Source organism: Lissotriton helveticus, chromosome 2_2 (assembly GCF_964261635.1).
Source record: "Lissotriton helveticus chromosome 2_2, aLisHel1.1, whole genome shotgun sequence".
In the NCBI taxonomy this organism is placed as follows: Eukaryota; Metazoa; Chordata; class Amphibia; order Caudata; family Salamandridae; genus Lissotriton; species Lissotriton helveticus.
The window spans coordinates 167,633,395-167,656,429 of record NC_136060.1 but is presented as its reverse complement, the minus strand read 5'-3'; the positions used below and the strand labels follow the sequence as shown (position 1 = coordinate 167,656,429).

Sequence of the window (23,035 nt, the reverse complement as noted above, 5' to 3'; positions counted from 1 at the left end):
CAGCATCCCTGCCCCCAAACACTGCTCGGGTTGGAAGCAGTGACAAATAAAATAGTAATTTATTTATACACCTTTGACAAAAAAAAAATAGTAATTTATTTTATTACCATTGAAATTTTAACTTTTGCTGCACTAGCGGGGGGGGGGGGCGACGCTCCTCTGCCCTAATTGGGGGAGGTGGGTAGGAGGGCGAAGCTGGGGGTAGGAGTTCTGCCTACGTCTAAATCAAGCCTTCCTTCTGCAGTGACTGTTTTTTCAGGAACAGTTTTACATGTGATCATGGGGTAGAAAACACTATACAAAAATGTTGAAAATACCCACTAACCTGAGTTTGTGGGTGTTAAGTACATTTAGTACTGTTGCAAGAGAATGTGCAGATATCAGATTCAAATGTGTATATATGTATGAAGATTTGGTGGCAGGGTTAGAAGGTAATATATATATACTTCAGGAAGGTCTTGGCTTTTGTCTCTTAGAAACAAATCTTTAAATTCTCGTGGAAGTCAATCCAAACAAGTGACAAGAATAGCGTGTGGACAAAAATATAATGGCAGTAAAACTTGTCATATTGGCGGTCCAATAAAAACATATTGAATCCACTCCACAGTCATGATGCCCCAAGGAGCAGATTCAGATCAAAATGGCACAAAAGAACTACTCATAAGGAAATTACTGCTACACTGCTTCAAGATATAGAATATTTGCCACTCATTTGTTTCTCTAATGTATGACAATTTAAACTTCTTTTACAGATCCAGAGCAGGGCGTTGTGTGATGTGATGCGAATACCACAGCTCTAAACAAATAACCAACAAACTGACCTAATTTAGATATCAGAACAGCAAAAGTGCTTTCTATTTAGCAAACTGCAAAACACATAATTCGTTGTGTTCTTAAAGACGCAGACAAATGTGACAAATCACCAATTTGCTTACAGTTCTACTTTGAACAAAACATATGGCAAAGGACCCAGAATTGGTTGATGACTGAAACTGTAAAAAAGATTGATTTCTACCACACAAAGCATTGCATTGTACCAAACTATGACTTACAATTCAAACTAAGGTACCAGTCTCCTTCGTGCTTCGCATTCCATATAGAGGAGCCAATAGAGCAGATCAATGAAATTGCCAGCAGGGTGCAGAATAGGAGCAAAATCTGTATGTTTGTGATCCGTTCCACGTTGGATAACTTTAGGGGTGGCCTCGTTGAATTCTGTAAAATAAAACAAAAACAAGGTCATTTGATAGCAGACACAGTTTCATGATATTCCAGAAATGATCCTTTTCATAAGTCACTAAAATACCCTTCCACCCAAGTGCATCCCTAACAACCACACCAGCCAGGAACACAAGGGCATTTTTTTTGGGAGAAATAAAAGCGTTAGCTAACAAAGTCGGCCTTTGCCACTCACGACAGTGACCTGGGTGGAAATAAATTTGCCACCCTTCCTGCTGGAGAATAAATTGAGCCCTTTTTGGGTTCAGGGGTCAATTCAATATCTTTATTGTCTTGTAGGAAACTTGTCTTGTAGGAAACTTGTCGAACCATAAATGAATACAAAGAATAAAACGCATTAAAATAAGACATGAATGATATTAAATTGGATCAAACAGATCATAAAATTGAATCCTACTCTTTCCGCAGGTTCCTTAGATTCATGATAGATCTTATAAAGCAGGTTACACTAAAAGTTGTGAGATCATCAGGTAGAATGTGGAGGTATACAAGTGCTGGGTGTACTTAGGAAAAGCCACTGACCTTCAAAAGTGGTAAGATGAAAGCTCTTCTAGGTTCATTATATAATTTGCAAAACGTCACAAAATGTAACGTGTCCTGCGGAGACACTGTGTTGCAGCCGCCGAGCCCCATGATTACAATATGTTTTGGGAGAAACTAGCAACAGATGTAGGAGGTTTAACCTGAACCAAGTGAGCAGGTAGAGATCTCTATTGTTTTTTATAAAAACAAGGTATGGCTCCAAAAACGGTGTGTTTTTCAACAATATAAAATTCTGAACTGTAGATTTTACCAGTTAGGCCTTCTCTCTATGCAAAGATCTCCTCGCTAGGATGTTTTCCTTCCCTCATTTTTATCAGCTCTACAGCCACTTTCCTCACCATAAAACAGCTCTCCCCTCCCCAGTGTCATGAGGGTATCCTTGATATATTTGATCCATTGTATTTTAAGTGTGTCGTCAAGGTGGATTAATCTGTTCAAGTGGAGTTTCTCCTTTGTCCAAAGGCTAATCGAGCTTAACAAAGGGCGGAGGGCTAGGAGACCATTGCCTACCACATAGCCCCAAATATCAGTACTGTTAAAAGCCTTGGAGATACATTTATACTGGTATATCTTCAACAAGAACTTAAGTAGTTTACTACTCAATCTGGTCACAAAACTGAAAACTGCAGCAATTGATCTAACCAGCTCTGCTTTCTTGGCTGCCACCAAGGGCCTCAAGTTCATATTCGAGTCAAACAATACTCCTAAGTAGAGGTAAGCTTTGACTTTGGAAATTTTGGGGTTACAGATACTGAAGGCGTGAGTCCTAGTGGAGCCAGAGCCCACTATCATGACAAAATATTTAGGGAGATTAACTGCTAAGTCTAACTTTGCCATGAAATTTGTTAAGGTGTTCAATAATATTTGTAAGCCCCTAGCTGTCCTTGCCATCAGGGCAGCGTCGCCCACATAAAGCAGGATGGGAAAAGAAAAGGAAGCTAGGAATGAACAGTCAGTCCCTTCGGACACCAGGGCTTGTTCAAGTCCATTGACATACAGAGAAAATAAGAAAGGGGCCAATATGCACCTTTGGCATACCTCTCTACCAACTTTAAAGTTGTCTACATTGGCTTTCTGGTACCTGACTGAGGCTGTGGTACAAGCATGGAAATTCCTTAATAAGTGAAGGCTTGGGTCCACGATAACCCACAAATTATCCCTACTGACCCTAACGAAAGCGGCGATAAGGTCCATGAAGGCAAGATGAAGGGACCCGGGCGAGCCATAGTGTGCTTGCTAATAATGAAGTACAAGTTCAAGCACTGGTCAGATGTGGACATCCCTTGACTGAATTCATATTTCAGGCCAGAAACAATGTTGTTCTCCAGTGCCCAGGTAGGGAGTCTTGGCAGCAAAACGTGTCCCAGGACCTTAACGTCAGAGTCAATAAGGGATATTGGTATATAACATTGTGGGTTATCCTTATCCTCATTTTCAAATATCAGGACTATAACAAAGGTGGACCAAGAACGAGGTGGACCCTCCCTAACTACTGCATTTAAGATCTGGGTTATTGCAGGGCCCCACACTGCCACATCACTACGGTATAAATCTGGGGGTATGCCATAATGGCCCAGGGCTTTGTTACGTGTGAGACCTAAGAGCCCCTGGGTAACTTCATCTAGGTTAAATGCCAGATTTGCCCTCCCGCAGGTGGGTAAGTCTATCTTAACCAGCTCCCTCACATGTGTGCAGTTGTATATTCCCTCGATATGGGCGACCCACTAGTCAGCAGTCATGTGTTGGCATAGGATGGTATCATTCGTCTGGGTGAGGCATGGTTGGTTGACTATACACCAGAAAATAGAGCTGCTCTTCCCCATAGATGCCTGCAAAAGATTGCCTGTGCTTGTTTCCTCAGGGTATCTTTGCCCTGTTACAGTTCCGATTTAAAAATCAAACGGGAATCAAACACAAGGTTTGCATCTCTAGGGCTAGCTTTCAGAGCGTGACTTAAAGCCCGTAAACGGTTGAACCAACCAGGGTTGGCAAGGGTCGGGCTAATGACTTGGCGAGATAGTAGTGCTGCTGCCTTGTTGGAAATATTCCTGAAGGCTACTAAGATCAAGTGGTCACTAGTTGACAGGTCAAGGCCACTCGCAAAATCCTGTGCACAACTATTGAATAGAGAGTGTTTAAAATATTCGGGCTCAATCGTTGCCCTCCTTATGCGTTTTCCCTGATCAGTTGGGCGAAGAGCACATCCTAACTCTAGAATGAATAGATTGCCACCCCTGCAAAGTAAGTGAAACAGGAATATGGTCGCTGAAAGTGCTATGTGAAATATTAAAACTGGAAACCAATAAGATAATATGTGCTGAAATAAACAATGTCTATAATAAAGGAACAGCCCCTACCCTAAATGTGGGAATAATTTGCGAAGCAGAAGAATAGGTCAGCTTGTCCATAGAGAAGACAAAGTTATTTCTATACAAGGTGTTTTTTAGCTCAGTGCCTTCCCTAGAAATGCTCCATGCGTAGGCCGTTCCCTCTCCTTCAAGGGAGCAAAAGGGCCCTCACATAAGTGTATATTAAAATCACCCGCAAAGACAAAATTAGGTGAACAGACCCCATTCTCGGATAGGTCGATAACAGAAATCCCGTATTGAATATTAGGAGCAAGTTTAAGTTATAAAAATTCAGAAAATAAAAATCAAGGGAACCCGATAAAATCATTCCTAAATCTTGCAGCACTGACTACCCTGCAGAAAGTTCGACAACACAACCACTCAGAGTCAAGGATACATATATCACCAGATTTCCTTTAGCCCTCCGAGAGCGTGATTCAACAGCCAGAAAAAGTTCGATTTATACCCCTACTAAAATAAATGTTTAAGGGCTTCTCAATTTTCTGTCGGCAAATTACACTGAACTTCCTGATAAGTAAATGCCGATTTGGGTAGCTAAATTTGGAGGCCAGTTCCGCAATGTTCCAACTTACTAAGTTCAAATCCTTGGAAGTTTTTGCAAGAGGAGTGGTCGATGAAAGGGCTGGCAGGCTGATAACAGGGAGAATAACAAACGATGGAGGTGGGTTGTTTAATGCCAGTCAGTCACAGGTTTCCAGGGAGCTCAGTGGGGCAAAGCGATTGACAGATTCTAGGGGGGGATACAAAGGCAAAAGAATCCCAAACAGACAACTTGTGTCCATGAAGCAGAGCAAAACAACCTCCAGCCTGCAAAAGAAGCCCGAAGGGAGAGCCAAAATTGAAGAAGGCGTCACCGGTCCAAATGCGCCCACCACTGACAGAATACATGCAGTTTATGTCAGGCGGTTAAAGTTCACTACCGCGGAATCCCTCTTGTAAGCTTTCACAACCTTCCCCAGCCAACTCACTCTCCCCGCCATATTTATCCTCTTGTAGAATGAAGGACCCAGATTGGAGTGTGAGCTGATCCAGTTGGTCACTTAGTTTTTTTTAGCTGATCATAAGACTCCAGTGTTCTATGGGGCAGGGGTGGAACATTCCCCAGAACCCCCACATAAGGAGTCCCAGCAGGGGGCAGATCTATAACAACTCCACTCTTGCAGGCAGTTTCAAAATCTAGTTGGGTACAGTATGGGCCATCACACGAGATTAATAGTGAGCTCGATGGGGGAACCAGAGCCCTATGGGGTACAGACATCCCTCCTTTCAAAACGTCAGCCAAGTGCTAGGACCCTGCGGAACCCTTGCCCTGCACGTTGTCAGAAGATTTGCTTATCATGTCAGACTTTGCACAAACCAGTCCTCCCGGTCTGGGATGGGAAAGCATAAGAGCACCCCCTTTAAAGTTTTTTATAGCCAGCTCGAGGGTTCCCTGGCGATGCACCAGCGGCTGTTACAGACACTAATCAACGCATCCAGTCTAACTACAAGGAAATCCATGGATTTTTGGGTTGCACTGTCAATTCCAGAGATTTCAGCAAGGTTGCAGAGACCCTCTGCTTGAGGGCAGGATCTCTCAAACTCCCTGTGAGGGTCTTCTTTTTCTAGGTTTTTCCCTTTTGTTCCTTTTCTGTGAGGGCGGCCAAGAGTCTAACACGAAGTAAACCTCTATCACACTCCCAGGTACGGCTTATCTTTCAAATGGCTGATGTACAGTCACTTGCACACAATCTCCGTTCGGGCATCGGCCCACCATGCCACTTGAAGGGGAGGGGCTAACGGTTGGGGCAGACCCCAACTCAACAACGTCCGCGACTGAGGGAGAAGCAGGGTCTGGGATGCTGGTGATAGCAGAAGGGTGAGGAGCAGCCACACCCCTTGGGAAGCGAACACTTCTTCAAATGCTGGAGATGTCCTCGTTCAAAGTGTCTCCAACAGACATGAGAAAAGATATAATGTTCGACCTATGCCTTCCAAGTTGTAGACACGGGCCTTTTTTTATAGGCATAATCCTCTGAGTTCAGTGTTCCCATCCCAAGATCAGTAAACAGTCCAAACAGCAGAAAGCAGATGGTAGAGGGAGACCTGCTCCGGTCTCGACTGGCCACCATGGCCGGCTCTAATGCGGTGCGATCAGTGCCACCGCACCGGGGGATGTCTAGGGGTGGGGGCGCCATGTTCCTCATTCTAAAAGCACCTTATGCTGCGTACATTGTCCCAGCAATTTTCAGATATCAATAAAAATGGCAACTCCGGTGAGAGAGACCGGAGCATTGTCTAGTGAAAGTTTTGACTCATCATAGCGCAGAGGGTCTAGTGAAAGTTTTGACTCATCATAGCGCAGAGGGTTAATATGCCTGCTGCAAAGAACATGTCCCATTCACATCACAAAGTGCATATAATACAAATAGGTCAATGAGTTACAGCTTTTGTCAGAGATCCTTTTGTTACTTGCAGTTTATACTTTAAAATCCTAATATAGAGCAGTGAGCGATTAACTGTCATCAAAGAGCTGCATGCAAACTACAAGTAAAATATTAGCGCAAAAAAAAATTGGCACAGTCTTTCGTTGTCCCAATACTGCAAAAGGGGTTCATTTGGGTAGAAATCAATTCTTATTATTAAAGAAAACCCCTAACAATGGTGTTACATTTTAAATTCTGAATTAGTGCTTTTCCAGTCCAAGGACTCTTAAACTATACTGCCTAGCAGTATGGATACATTTGACTCCTACTCCTTGTAGGCCTCTGTCTTATATAACATTTCCTATATACTGATTTACACACTGATGATTGATTGTCTCTGTGCAATGCGTGTGTAAGTTGAGTCCTGGGACGCATAGTCCCTTGCAAGTGGCTCCAAAATACCTCAAATGCTCGAGTCCAGCCCCTGGTTGTCTACATCAGAATTGTGACTGGCTTCTGAACGCAAACATCTGAATAGCTCACATGAATCACTCAGATTATCTCCTCACGCCAGTGACAAGTTGTTTGTTGGACAGGGTGGGGTTGATAGTGTGCGGCAGCAGGGGGTGAGAGGGACATGGGGGGCAGATAGGGGAGTTGGAAACAGAACTTGAATAACGAGCCAGGTAGCAGAGACTCTTCTGTCTGCAAGACTTTAATGCAGACAGCTCCTTACACCCCCCTCTGAAGATTGACGCCCTTTGTTATGTTAACATTAATTTACAACCAGGCATGTCAGATTTCTGCAGGCTGCTGGTCTACAATTTCTAGTAGCCCTCATAGGATGAAGATTATGTACTAACTTAAAAAAAAATCTGCAGGTTCAGAAAAAGCAAACAGATCCAACATTTAGCACCATCTAGTGGTATGAGCCACGTCAGTTACCACGTCAGTAATAAATAGTGGAGGTTTGTGTTAAAATCTATAAATATTTAATCATATTGCGTAGAGCGGGCCCTATAAAGGGTGGGACATCAGAAATAACGCCCCGTTATCCCCCATGATGATGGCCATGCTCACAACCATTTTGACTATCTTAGTCATGAGGTATTTTTATCACTTTTAGATATTTTAAATGTAAATTATTTTTACAACCATCTTCACATAATAAAGCAATATTTGTTTTACTTATTGTAACTATTTTTAGAGCGATTTTGCCCTTTTCGGAGGAGGGACTTAGGAGAAGGGAGAAATCAGATTTAGAAATCTGTTTGGACTGCTGAATTGAGTTTCATTATAGTAAATACCTAATATTTAGATCATTTCAAAGCATGTTCCAACTTTAACAAACTGTTTTATGAATTAAAACAATAATTGTAAAGGATGTTCTAAAAATCAGATCAGTCCACAGACATATTTGTGTTGGGCCTGTTTCTGTAGCAACAGTCATTATGCTTTTTTCACTGCGTGATTCCTTTAGCATTTACTTCTGAATTTAGCAAACAGTGGAACACATAAGGCAAGCATTGGAGAAGTGGAGAAGTGTGGCTCAATGGTTAGAGCGGCAGACCCTGATGCAGAGGTCTAGCCCGGGACCAGGGTTCAATTCTCCGCCTCGGGGGTCTTGAGCTCAAAAATTTCACGGACCTGATAATTCTCGCCTCGGTGCCTATTCCAATCATGGAGTCCCACTCTGCAACTCTGGGCAATAGCTTGCTTAATCTCCACAACAGTCCCCACAGCGCTAAGGATGCCTGGCCTCCACCTTGGGGGTGCCCAGGAGTGGACACCTCACAGGGAAAGCCAGGATGGGTTCCACAGCGGTATTCGTACAAGCGCCTTGAGACCCTTGCGGGTGAGTAGTGCGCTATACAAGTATCAATTTACATTTACATTTTTACATTTGCATCATGAATCTATGCCTGCAGTGTACCTATGTAGTCCTTTCCACACCTAAACTGATTCCCTACAGCCTCCAGCCATTTATTCCACCCAATTGTCCCCCGACTCTACACCTAGTCAGAAAGGAAATCAAGACCTGGCTCTTCGGATGACCACAGAGCTGTTCGAACCCCTCCTTCCCCAAGCACCTTGAGACCATCACGGGTGAATAGCGCGCTTTAAAATCCCGGATTGATTGATTGACTGATCGTTCTCCCTTCCCTCCCATCTCCTCAGTTTGGTAATATATTTTAGATGTGTAAACATATATTCAGCAATAAATGAAGGAAATCTTTACTGCTTGTAAGGGCAAGCTTACCAAAGCAGTTTATAATGAACAAAGGGGGGAAAAAGTGGTGCGAAGGACATATCCCTCTCACAGGTCACACGTTGACTCATTCCTTTCACCTTATCTTGACAATTGTGCTGATAGAAATGTTCTATCTGTGAAAATTCAGAATTTTATTTTAAGCACCCCTGCCAGTTGATTTTAAGGAAATTCTGGATCAGAGATCTCATTTTCCAATGGCGGTTTACCATGCAAAACCAGAACACTAAAACAGTAAACGGACAGATTTATAATCTGGCAGAGGCCGGTTTCTTCACCAGGGTGACAAAGTAAATTACCAGATTTCGAAATGAACGCCCAGCTGGCTTCACCAACCAACCATCACAACGGTTCCTGGCAATGCTTTTTGCAGTTTGGTGCAGGGCTCCGCTCCAGACTGTTTTCTTTTTTCTTTTCAAAATGAAAATGCTCTCCTTGCCATGAGAGTCCTCTCTCGTAGCAAGGGGAGCATTTAGGAGTATTCACTGCTCCTTACAACCAGGGGGTTCCTGGCGGAAATGATCAGCAAAAGCTGACATCTAATTCCACCCATCTAACTTATATGAGTGGAATTAAAGGTCTGCCTCTGACGGCCCTTACTCGACAGGGCCACTGGAGAGGTTTAATCACTACAGGGACAGAGCAGTCTGTCATGACTAAACCAAAGGTCCACCCATATCCAAATTTGTCGGGCAGACCATTATGTTGGCGGTAAGCATACTCTGTCGCCGTTCCAACAGAGTGTGCTTGCCGCCAACATACAAGTGTTAAAGTTTTGGAAGAAAATCATAATTGTATGAAGTTTATTGCTTTGTTTAGGAGGGCAGGTACTGTCACAAGCTGGAGGCAGTTGGCCTTTCTTAATGCGTTTTTTTTCTGCCTGAGGTAGGGACGATTCCTTCATGAAGCATCAGTGCTATTCCACCACGCTAGTATGTGTGAAAGACAGGTGTCCACAAGAAAGGTTGCAGTTTTCTGGAAGAAAAATATGCAGCACAAAAAATCTCCAGGAAGGAAGGAGCACAAAACTACTGACTACAGAAGTGAAGAGGATCCTTCCCCGGAAGCTGCTCCTGGGGAACCTAAGCTGGAATAAGGAATTAACGATATAAAACAATGGGGTAGCCCAGTACAGGGCAGAACCTGGGGGTTAATACTATAAGCGAACAGTATTAATAAGAGTTTTGCGGTTCTTGGTTTGGACATAAGGTGTAATTTGCTTTTTCATTTGTTGACTGTTCTCATCCATTTGGAGAGACACCATTGTAGAAATATATTTTTGATTTCCAAGAGTGGCAGAACCACTGTTCCCTTATAGGAATAAGGAATTAGGCCAGGAAGACTCCAGCAAACATAACATACCACAGAAACAAAGGGAAAAAACTAGGGCCAAAAATAGAGGCAAGATGGGCACTTAACCAGCTGAAACCACTGAGATGCAGCAACGGGGAAAAAAGTAGTCCTAAACAGTGGACCTACAAGAAAAGAACATGACAAAAAGGATCATAGGACAACTCCCATGTTAAACTGGGATAAGGTGTTGATCCATATTGGATTTACTTAAAAGGAAATAAATAAATTCCAACACTAGAATATGTTCTAGAAACCCATTAAAAGGTTTATACAAGCCCTCGGATAAACAACTGTCTTTATCTCCCAGAAAGGCCATAAGGTTGCTGGTGAGTCTTTGACCCGTCCTTCTCCCCTACTCAGTAGGACTAACTTCAGGAAAGGCATCTGCAGGGATCCAGCATTTGGGGCATGCAAGGATAACGAGCTGTGGCATCAGGATTGAGCAGTTAAAGGATGCTAGAATTAGCCCTTCTCCCTGCTGCAGCTACCTGTCCTGCACCAGTCGGTCTCCAACTTGAAGCCACCTGCCTAGGAAGATGCTGCCCACAAGCACCAGCAGGTATAACAGGAGCTCCGTGTAGTCAGGCAATGGGGAGATTACAACTGGATTGTTTCAGCAGATCTGTTTATTGGTCAGGAATGTAAATTTTAGTTAAGATGATAATCCAGGGTATGATGCTGGTTTAAAGCATCTCTCCTCCTTCCGGGATACCTACAAGACAACGTTTGGCTAGATACATTTCTAGATCCTCAAATTTACAAACCAAGATTTTAATCTGGTGGTTCATGTTTTCCTGATATTTCCCTACTGCTTTAGTTATTTAATTCATTTTTTTTTTTGCTTTTATGAGTTAAGTAATTTTCTCATCCATGAAATTCACTTTTTGTGTCAATGTTTTGAAACACCCAGTTTGTGCAAGCTGATATTCTTGATGGTGCAAACCACCTTAAGGATCATATGAAACATTGATTTAGTTGATACTAAAGCTGAGGAATTAGTACTGCAGTTAGCCAATCCTTCAGTGTGGGAGGTGGAAGAGATTGTCAAAAGATCTGCGAAGGAAGAAATGTCAAGAGACACCCTGAATACTGTTTTTTCATCATGATGGGATGCGAGATCAAGAACCTGAAACAGGTTATAATTGAATGTAGCATTTTATTGAGCTATTTATGCTGGAATTTGCAAAGTCCAAGAGGTTGCATTAACGGCATTAATGTCTTTGGAGAGATTACCCCAAAAGCTTAACTGGATGGTCTTGAGTTGTGTGGTATTGTCTTGATATTATTTTCTTAGCGGGCTCTCACTTTGGCAGCAGAATCCTTTGCGTTCTGCGAGGCCAGGGTGTAAGTTCCTTGAACCGGCTTTGCTTTGTCAAATGAGGAGGTTGAGGTTGTCTTATGACTGGCATATTCTGAAAGGCTACTAGGAGCCAATTACATTTTCTAGCACTGCCCCATGTCCTTACCTGTACCCTTCATCCTAGGTCCAAGCACCAATCCGTAAGTAAATCTACTTTTATGTGGCAAGGATCACATTTGAATCTGGCCCTAACCATATTGTGCGGGAAGATCAAAGCACTGAGGCACCAAATGTTTGCAGTTTGTTGCAGGCACAACATAGTATTTTTAATCTGCTAGAGTTACTGTTAAGCTTGTTCAGTGTTGGCAATTTTCTTATAAAGCACAGTAGAAATTAGCTCCAAGCTAACTCCATATATTGAGGGCCGGCCCCTGTATTCAAATCAAGTCATGATGACCTCAGTGGAAACTCAAGGGAGTAATAAGGAAGCCAGCACTCAGATGGCATCCAATATCCACCTCCAATATGTGCCTGGAAGCACCAGGTACATCCTGGGGAATGCCAGGGGCATGGTTAGTAAGATATGCAGTGCTGTGCTATCAAAAGGGACCCGGCTTTGAGTGTTGCTCCGGTGACTCCAAAGATTCTAGCAGCTCATTCAGCCATAAACAGAGCGAGAGAGAACAGGCAAACAAAGAAACTCCATACATACTTCATTTATATCAAGAAATGGTCAGTCCAAATGCAGATATGGGTATCCACAAAACGGTGAACCCAGCAAAGCTCAAGTAGAGCTCCTTCTTCCGGATGGTACCTAGCCACCATATTGCCTACGAGTGCCAAACTTCTGCTATTTCTAAATGACGTATGTAACAAGTGCTGCTACCTCCAATTTAAAAATACTCAGAAAAAGTTGGAATTGTTGGTCAAACTTAACGCTCATAAAAATGTTAATTCTAATCATAGTTTTCGTTTAGAGCATATTTGTGGCATTTCTAAATTAATTTTTCATACTCATCCCTATTGTTTATTCCTATCTTTTGCGGAGTTGAAATACTGTGCAGTGCTCTGACAATGTACTGTTTTCAACACGCTTTCTAGGAGGGCCTTTATAGCAGGAGAGCTGCATCTGTGTGGTACTTACAGTTAAAACAAATCGCAACCCAAACATTTAGATCTCTGAAACGCAGCTCCCAGACACCATTTGTTGAAATGCTTTTTATTTTTACAGGAAGATGAAAGCATATACTTTTCACAACCTATGAGGCAGAACTTTAGGCCCAATTTACTTATCAGAAAACTATGAAAACAGTCCCACACCAGAGGAGTACTGGTCCTCTAACCCTGCACTATGCTGTCTGATACAAGCAGAGATGAAGATTTTGTCTCAGTGTCTTGTGAAAATCGAACCATTAGAACTTGGAAAAAAATCTAAGTGGAAATTATCTTTAGCTTTCTGGAGCATGAAATGAAAGCATCTAGTAAAGGCCTGCAGGGAACATAGCAACATCTAAACTCCTGCACAAGTAACGCCTCTGACCTTCTTTCACCTTCAATAAAATAGCCCGAGCAAACGCTGCATCTACCATAAAGGCTCTTATCTTTCTAAGGCCCTTGATGTGCCTGAAACCAATCCCGCATAAAGCATTGTCCTCTTCGACCTACATTTCTCCGAGCACGTGCTGGCCAAATTAATAACTGTCGAGACATCATCTTACACACAGCAAGAAGCCAACCCTTGGTTAAGAGAACTTTGCTCCACAAGAAATACTGAGAAAAGAGGTAACCATACAGCAGCTTGGCAAAACACTGCACCTTGGCTATATCCCTCCCTGGCCTAGCCTGGCCTTAAGAGCTTGACCCACCGAAAAAAGTCAACACAGTTATTTTCGAGAAAATGTTTCCAATGTTGTGAGTTCTGATTCACAAACCTATTCTTGATCGCCAAAAATCTACATATCATATGCTTAATCCTTTGAAGTGTGCAGATGTCTGGCCTGGGGATTAACAAAGAGCAGGCACATAAATAGCTACACCATTCTCCTCCTCAATTCGTAACAGCAAATACTGACAGAAATGTGCATTATTAATTTACTCTTTCTCCACCAAAACAGATTTTTCCTGGTGGAGAAATAGATTTCTTTACAATTTCAAGAACTACGGGGTTTAGTTGGTGAACTTTTCCTTCCCATCTAAGCACCTACTCTAATTTTTTCCCCCCACTTTAATTAACAAGTTACTTACCTTCGGACACAGATTCTAACCCCATGGCATATTTCCCAGGCATCAGACTGGATTTGAAAACATTTCCAGCAGTACCTCTTTATGCTGGAAGGTGGCGCCTTGGAACTCTGCACAGGCGCCGTTCCACACCCAAAGTGACGAGAGCGGCCTAAATGTAAATGTAAATGTAAATGTTTGTATTTTATATAGCGCACTTCTACCCGGAGGCCTCGTAGCGCTGTATTTATACCGCTGCGGAACCCATCCTGGCTTTTCTGTGAAATGTCCACTCCTGGGCACCCCCAAGGTGAAGCCAGGCATCCTTAGCGCTGCTGGGGCCGTTGTGGAGATTAAGCAAGCTATTGCCCAGAGTCACAGAGTGGGACCCATGATTAGACTAGGCACCGAGGCGAGAATTATCAGGTCCGGGGAAATTGAGCCCAAGACCCGCCGAGGCGGGACTCCAACCCTGGTCCCTGGCCAGACCTCTGCATCAGAGTCTGCCGCTCTAACCATTGAGCCACACTTCTCCACTTGAGCCACACTTCTCCAAAAGGTGACACTCCTGCGAGCTGACATCAACGTATGGGAGGGTTGCCCACGTAGAAACCTGGCAAATGTATAGGACGGGACTCTAATTCCAAAACAGTGGTAGCAGCTTTGCCCCTGGTAAAATAAGCACGCAGTGCTTCCAGAGGCTGCTTCTTTGCAAATGCGTAGCACAACTTAATGCAGAGCACAATCCAGTGGGAGATGGATTGTTTTCTAAACTGCCTTGCATTTTATTTACTACGGCGAACCTTATAAACAGGTGATCTTTGTTACAATTAATGTAGAAGCTCAGCGTTCGCTTGGGCTCACAGTGACGGATCTCTCCTCCTCAGAGGAGTGAGGTGGAGCACAGAACATAAGCAGGGTGATGGTTTGTCCGACATGGAACAGAGTCACAACTTTCATCAGGAAGGATGCCTGTGTACGCAGAAACAGATTGTCTGCTAAGAAGGAAGTGTATGTTGGAGAAGCACACAGACTCTGAAGCTCACTCATATGCCGAGCTGAGGTGATGGCAATGACGAACACAGTCTTAATAGCAAGGAGCCGTAAAACTGTGAAGCGGCTCGAACAGAGTCCACATCAGATAAGTCAGGACCAAATTAAGGTCCCATTGGGGCATGAAAAAGGTATACGTGGGAAAAGCATTGCAGCGGTTTCAAAAATGACATCGCAACTGGTGATTTAAACTATGAGGGCTGATCTGGCAACCGTGAGAAGGCAAAAAGATAACCCTTAACTGTGCCCAAAGCAAAGCCCTGATGAGCAAGAGACAGAACATCAGAGAACTTGTCCTGGAGGGGCCAATCATGCCAGTGCTGCACCAAGCAATACATTTATTTCAACAACAGGGGTATACATTTTTCGTGTGGGATGCCTGGCTGTCAGGATGACATTAACCACCTCTGGATGGCTGTTGAAGGTGATCAGCTGTCGTTGCTCAATTTCCAAATGAAGGTGGAGATTGCGAAGGCCAGGGGGAAGAACCCTGCCCTGTTGCTGTGACAGCAGGTTTTCTTGGGCATCTGACCGGAGGACATATGCTCAAGCCCAGGAGTACTCTCCTTGCCCAATATGGAGCTACTAGTGTGACTTAGGCTTGGTCTGTCCTAATCTTCTTGAGAAATTGGAGCAGAAGGGGTATCGGCGGAAAGGCATACAGAAGACCCAAGTTTCACTCGAAGCAGAGAGCATCTCCTTGCAAGAGACACCTTGGAAACTCCATTGTGAAAAAGCGTACTCGGAGGTGGTAAATAGATCATGCCAAGGTTCTCCCCATTCGCAGAAGAGACCCTGTGCTACCTCCAGGTGCAGCTGTCATTCGTTATCTGCCAGGCATTGATGGCTGAGCTTGTCCGGCCTGGCAATTAAAGATCTAGTCAGGTGGTTCACTAGCAGCAAAATTACCCGGTGGTACAGCCATTTCCAGAGGAGAACGGGCTCATAGCACAGGGTCAGTGACCTCACCCTGCCCTGTCTGTTGCAGTGGCAGATGGTGGTGGTGTTGTTCATGAGTACCTGTAACAGCCTCCCTTTGATGGACATCAGGAAGGTTTTTAACGCCAGCATTCAGCTCCAGAAACTTGATGTGGAGCCCGTACTCTGCGGGAGACTGGAGGTCTCTGAGCTCCACCTCTCCCAGGTGGCTGCCCCAACCCAGTGGCGATGCATTGGTCACCTCTGTGTGCTCTGGATCGGGAAGGGAGTGGGATCTGCCACTGACTTAATCTCGGTCCAGTAACCACCATGCCGATCTTCTACAGTTTCCTTCAAAATCTGGACATTGTCAAAGAGGTCCCCTTTGATGCTGGGCCCACTGGGACTTCGGTTCCACTTCACAGCCCGAAAATGCCACCTGGCGTGCTCGACCAGCATGTTGCAGGAGGCCATCAGTTCCAGCACCCTTAGCGTCGACCTCACTGAAATCCAGGATCCAGACTGAAAGAGCAGGATCATAGCTTGAATGTCCGGGTCTGTCTTTCAATGGGGAAAGGCATGAAACCGAACCAAGTCCAGAATTGTTGCAATGAAGAAGAGCATCCGAGAAGAAGTCAGGTGTGACTTTTGCACACTTAGAGCGAACCCCAAAGATGACAGGAGTCCCACTGCAGTCTGCAGGTGGCTTATGACTGCCTGGGGCAAGCCCACCTTCAATATCCTGTCGTCGAGGTAGGGGAAGGCTGGCAACATTGACCTCCAAAGGTGTGCTGCCACCATGCCCATCACTTTCGCGAACACCTGAGGGGGACTGGTTTGATCAAAGGGGACCACAGCAAACTGGAAATGCTACTATCCCACCACGAACCCTAAGGCAGCGATGATAGGCCGACAAAAAGAGTACATGGAAATAGGTGCCCTGCAGGTTTAACACCACCATACAGCCTCAAGGGTCAAGGGCAGACCCGTGAATTTCTAGTTCCAGAAGAATGTGTTCAGAGGGCCCTGGTCTAAAATCCGACGAAGGCCTCAGTCCTTCTATGGCAGCAGAAAGTAGCGGGAATAACAACCACATCCGACTTCTGGCATGGGCACCCTCTCAACACCCTCTTTGGCCAAGTCGTTTGCACTTTCTGCCACAAAATGGAGAAATGGCTCTCCTTCAGTCATTGCGTGGACAGTGCAAGGTTTAGCAGGGACAAAATCAAGGCAAAGCCTTTGTGAACCACCTGTAGGAACCACCTGTCAGATGTGATCACTTGTCAACTGGGATAAAATCGGTGGAGTCTGCCTCCCACCCGGTGGCTGTGACCCTGTAGGAGTACTCTAAAAAGGTTTGGCATGAGGGGCTATGGGTGGGCGGGGCAAGTGGGCTGAGCGGCACCCTGTCATTTGTTGCAGGAGTGGTGGACTGCTCCCTCGAAACTGCTGGGATTGTGGAGAGGGGCTGGACAGACTGGCGGTAAGGGACGTCTCTGCCAAAGCCACGGAAGGAGCGCTGGATTTGGTGTGGATGGTAATGAGTGATAAAAAAAACCAAGGGAACGAGTAGTAGCCCTACTCTCCAGTCAGTCAGTCTTGTCCCTGAACAGGCGAATCCCACTGAAAGGGCACGTCCATCAAGGAGGAATGAACATCGCCAGAGAACGCAGCAGAGCGCAACCACGTATGGCTGCAGATGGCAATGCTTGCGTCAACTGCACGCCCAATAGAAGCAGTGGTATCCAAGCCACAACAAATTGTGAACTTAGCCGTATCACGACGACCTTGAAAAGCACACGAGGGAGGACATGTGCCATTGAATACCAGAAGGCATGATTATACAAGCCCAACAAACAGGAACATAATGCAGTGTCAAACTAGTGGACGAAAAAAGGCACTTTCTGAATGAATGAAATTGTGTTGATTCCCTAACAAGAGAAGTGGTAGGAAAGTTGTTTGGGTTGGATTGGCTGGTGGAAGCCTACACCATGAACTTTCTGGGGAAGAGTGCTGGAACAAGAAATCCGGATCACCTGAAGCTGGTTAGTGCCCCTTGGTAATTTGTCGAGTGACTGGCAGGTCAGAGCAGGGCTTGGCCCAAGTGCCCAAAAGTGTGTCCATTAGAGCTTCGTTGAAGGACAGGAGGGGCTCAGAAGAAATCTGGCTTACCTGCAGGTCTTCGATCAAAACATTGTTTTTTAGCTACAAGATGGAGAGCTTGAGGTCTAAGCACGACCATGACATAGGACACCGATTCCTCTGTGGACAGTCCAGGAAGAGAGAAAGAGCTATCTCCAGAAAGGCGTCTAGCCCAGTTGTCTCCTGCAAGTCCTCATACCACGTGTCCTCCTGATAAGCTGAACGAACTAATTACATGGGTCACAATCGTTAACAGAATGTTCAAAAGAGGGAATGCAAGGAATGGTGTCTGCCTTGTGGTAAGTCAAGAGTAGAAATAGGTGCATCCGTCGGATTCAAACACAATATTAGGGAAAGTTGGACCAGTGTCAAATCAGCATCGGGTCACCACTTCAGGAGGCGAGGTCGGCATTGACAAACCCAGGCCTAGTGCAGTTTTGGGCACCAGTAACGGTGACGGAATAGGAGCCGGAGGCATGATGGGCTCAGAGGGACCAGCTGGCGTCTAGGGCAAACTCGTTGGCTATAATACAGGTGGAAAGCCTCTTGGCTCCTTGGACCCGAAGGTACACTAAAGAGAGTCGGTAAGCAATCAAAGAGCTGCAGCATAGCTGATCTGACCTGTTCTATTTGGCGTAGCATGGTTAAAGGCCCCGGAAACTTGGGTTGTGCCGGAACCAGCTGAGGAACTGGTTGTGAAGTTGGCCAACTTTGAGAGTGCGATCAAGACTGTTGATGCCGCCCACGCACTTACTCAGGGGAGTGTGAGTGCCATGTAGAAGCAGAACTCCACATCGACTTCTTGCAATAAAGACTGCCATCTAGAGCGGCTCCATCAACTTCAAAAACTAGATCGAACCTTCAACGTTGAGAGGGACTTGGTGCGATCCCAGCGCTGGGCTTTCGTATGCTTGGCGACAGAGTTTTGCCTTGTGTTCCCTGATGGCCTTCAGCTTTACCAACAGAGGATCTCAGCAGGTCTCAGAGTTGTGCCTCAACCCCAGACACCACAGGCCTACGTGATGGGGATACATCATAGACATCTGTTTGTGACAGTTCCTACAGGGCTTGAAACCTTTAGTTTTAGGGATTGATGACAAGAGGAAGCTCTGGATCTACATCTGATGGCACGTAAAGAAAGGGAATGACATCAGCACGAGGGAGTGACGCCTACATAAGCCATGCATGTCATTTCCGAAACGGCATCAGTGCGGACCTAACAAGGTGCCAGCACGCAGAGGTACTGCTGAAAAAGCTTAGGGATCGAAGTCTGACACCTGAGGAATATCCCAAAGGCGAGGAATCTATGGCCAGTAGTCTCTACCAGAACTACATGTACATGAACTCTGGAAAAACATAGTGGGTAGGTAAGTGAATAACCACAAAATCACAACTATGTCAGTGTTTCTTACCTTCCTAATTGCCCCATCCCCAAACATCCCCCGGGAAAATCAATGTTGCACAGTACTGCGAAAAATGCAGATTTTCCACAGAGTTAAGTTCAATCTGTGTGCATAAATGTCTGCATATTCTCTATCTGGGAATTACGATCCACAATTTGTTACTTCAGTTTAAAAAAAAAAAACAATTTTAAGCAAACCAGCCACTTAGGGATGTGGATAAGAATCACAGTTTTACTGGATCCAGGATAACCCTTTTTTTATGACCTTAGCCTTAAACACTCCTCAATGGCTATTTTGTTTTTTTTTGGGTCGAATTTGTTTTTAATTTTGCCAACCAATTCAAATCTGCTTTACACTCAGGATAAGAATTAAACAGTGTAAGGTAGGTAAACCAAATACAATGACATATTACGTGGGTCTGACAGACCGTCATATAAACATAACATAGCATACATAAAAAAAAAGTACCTGATCAGCACTCACAACCATTATAAAATTAAGATAGCAGTTGTAAAAAAACTGGATCAGTGTCATCTAAAGCTATATAGGAAAAAGAGCGGCAGTACTATACGAACACATCAGTCTCACTCTCTCTTTTGAAATGTCATGTTCTTGATATAGCATCAAATCTTGAAAGGTAGCTAAAATGATTTTCAATGGTGGAGGAGGTAGTGGCCACCATGCATAATATGTGCATGCACAGGAAAACTGTATAATAATGTTTCTACAAAGCTCCTATATTGAAGTTTTGGAGCTGATCTTTGCTCTTATATATGGTACTTTCACAGTAGGTCATGAGCCTCAAATCAGTATACAAGTCATCCTGATTGAGTGGAGGTCTTGGCTTCCACTTACTTATATACACAGCTTAGCCATAGACACAGCAGTGTCTAGCCATTGTTTCATATGGTTGTTGATTCCCACGGTCTCCAGTGTAATGAACAAGTTACTTACCTTCGGTAACAATATATCTGTAAGAAACATTAGTTAGTGATAGATTCCCTACATTACAATATCCCCAGGCGTCAGACTGGATCCGGAACGCTTTTGTCAGCAGTACCCCTGCGTGTCAATAGACGCCGTCGTGCGGCTCGACGTGCGTCGTAGGCATCGTATTCGCAGACATGACATCACTGGAGATACTTAGACGCACCCACGCGCGCTGACGTCAGTTCTGTACACAACTTTCCGCGACAGGAACGCAGAGCCATGCAAGATGCTGACCATTGGTGCATAGAAACTAGGGCCCTAAAGGATGATCTTAACTCTAGAAATCAGTTTGCAGAATGGGGAGGAGGGGTGGGGCGGTAAGGAATCTGTCATTAACTGATTTTTCTTAAAGATATATTGTTACCGAAGGTAAGTAACTTGTTCATCTGAAAGAAACAAGTTAGTGATAGATTCCTTACCTTAAAATAGCTATCCCAGCAATACCAACCCCGGAGGTGGGTCTGCGAACCAAAATCAGAAAGAAAGTGGGCAAGGTGATAGTCTGCCGGATGTGGAAGCAGTGACAACCTTTGGCAAAAAGAAAGGACGAGTGCGAAGCACAACCTTGTCTGGATTAACCGACAGAAAAGGAGGCTTACAAGAAAGAGCCTGAAGCTCACTCACTCTCCTGGCAGAGGTGATAGCCACCAGGAAGGCAGTTTTCAAAGTCGGAAGACGTAAAGAACAATTGTGAAGCATCTCAAAGGGAGCACACATGAGATAAGTTAAAACAAGATTCAAGTCCCACTGAGGCATTATGAAAGGCAAGACCACTGACTCATTGTCAGTGAAATTGCTCTCCCACCCTCGCAGCTCCACCATTAAGTGAGGTGCCCCTGCCCCTGCACTCTTGAGTGTTGGTGATCGAGGCCCTCCTCCACCCGCAGGTTTCCCTGCGCCTCATCCCCGGTGGTCCAGTGGACCTCTGTCTCCTTTCTCTCACTCTGCTCCTTCACTCGTTTTTCTACCCTTTCTATCTTTCACCTTTCTGTACCTTTCTGCATCTCTGCTCTTTTGTGCCTTATTTCTGCCCATTTTCCCTTTCTCTCCCTCTGCTCCTTCACTCGTTTTCACTCGTTTTTCTACCCTTTCTATCTTTCACCTTTCTGCTCTTTTCTGCATCTCTGCTCTTTTGTGCCTTATTTCTGCTTATTTTTCCTTTTTTCTTTATCCCTTCTTTCCTCCCTTTACCTTTCCCGCCGCTGCTGCCCCCGCGGCCCCTCCCCCCCCAGCACGACCGGCCCAATCCAGCTCCCCTCCCCGCTCCCGCCTCCCAGCTGTCCAGCCCTCCCCGACCCCTACCTAATGGCGGCCACTGGGCTGCGGGCGTGCCGCTGGTGCACCGGAGGCGGGTCAAAGGCAAGCACGTCTGCGCCCGTCTGCGACCCGTCCGCGACCAGCACCAGGAACCCTGGACCTCCGCCCCGCCAACGCTACGACCCAGCAGCACTCCAAGCACTCAACCCAGGCTGCAACAACAACTGCAAGCTAGCATCACCAGCCGACACCCATGGACCCTTCAGCTGTCACCGCTGCCCGCACACCTGCAGCAGCGCCAAGAACACGGATCCAGCACAACCCGCCCACAAGAACACAACCGAACCGAAGACCCTGCAATGCATCCTCCTCAACGTCCGATCCCTCCACAAACACGCCACAGAAATCTGGGACCTCCTCGACAGCACCACCCTGGACGTAGCATTCTTCACCGAAACCTGGACCAACACCACCTCGGGACCGGACATCGCCATCGCCATCCCACAAGGATACAAGATCTCCAGGAAGGCCCGCCCCACCCACCCAGGAGGAGGAATCGCCATCGTCCACAAATCCAGCCTCCGCCTGAGCACACTTCCTGACGAGTCCACAGAACTGATGGAACACCTTCACTTCAAGATACTGGCCAGCCCCACCGCCGCCCTCCGAGGAACCCTCATCTACCGACCCCCTGGACCCCGCGGACCCTTCGCCAACTCCATCACGGACATTATCTCCCCGCAGGCCATCGCATCCACCAACTACACCCTGCTGGGAGACCTCAACTTCCACCTCGACAATCAACTGGACCCCAACACCACATGCCTCCTGGACAACCTCCACAACATTGGACTCCGCCAGATCGTGACCGAGCCCACGCACTCAGCAGGACACACCCTCGACCCCCTCTTCACTACAGGAAACTCCATCACCTTCAGCCACACCACCGAACTCCCATGGACCGACCATCGTTGCGTCCACTTCACCTTCAGAACACCCACCATCCACAGACACTAGCACCTGCTTCCACAAAGAAACTGGACCAAAATCACCGACGACCAGCTCACCTCCTCACTCAACAACTCCACCCCAACCATCGCGGAAAACGACGACCCCAAACACCGCAGCTCGAACCCTGCATAGATGGATCTCGGACAGCACCAACACCATGGCCCCCCTCAAGAAAAACAACAATACCCGTGCCAAGAAAGCCAGATGGTTTACCACCGAACTTCGAGAATCCAGGCGCACATGCCGCCGCCTCGAAAAGGCCTGGAGAAACACCAAATCCACAGAAGCCCACAACAACTTCAGAGCTGCCACCAACGCCCACCATCAACTCATCAGAGAAACGAGGAAAAAAGCGATTGAAGACAGAATCTCCACCCACGCACACAACAGCAAGGAACTCTTCAGCATCATCAAGGAGTTCGCCCAACCCACCATCGAGTCTACCGACATCCCTCCCTCACCAGACCTCTGCGACAAACTCAGCACCTTTTTCCACCACAAAATCAAGAGCATCTACGACAACTTCGACGAAGACAACCAACACACTGAACCCTCACCAACCA

At 45.7% G+C, this 23,035-nt stretch overlaps 1 protein-coding gene across 6 annotated transcripts in view; it reads right to left on the bottom strand.

Moving 5' to 3' along the window:
* Positions 1-23,035, bottom strand: part of ATP8A1 (ATPase phospholipid transporting 8A1) — a 1,103,292-nt gene that overhangs the window by 774,490 nt on the left and 305,767 nt on the right. For all 6 annotated transcript variants that reach the window (XM_078678248.1, XM_078678246.1, XM_078678250.1 and 3 more), the window contains one exon: positions 1,053-1,215. In XM_078678248.1, the coding sequence (XP_078534374.1) occupies positions 1,053-1,215 (163 nt within the window). The remainder of the gene's footprint in view (positions 1-1,052; positions 1,216-23,035) is intronic.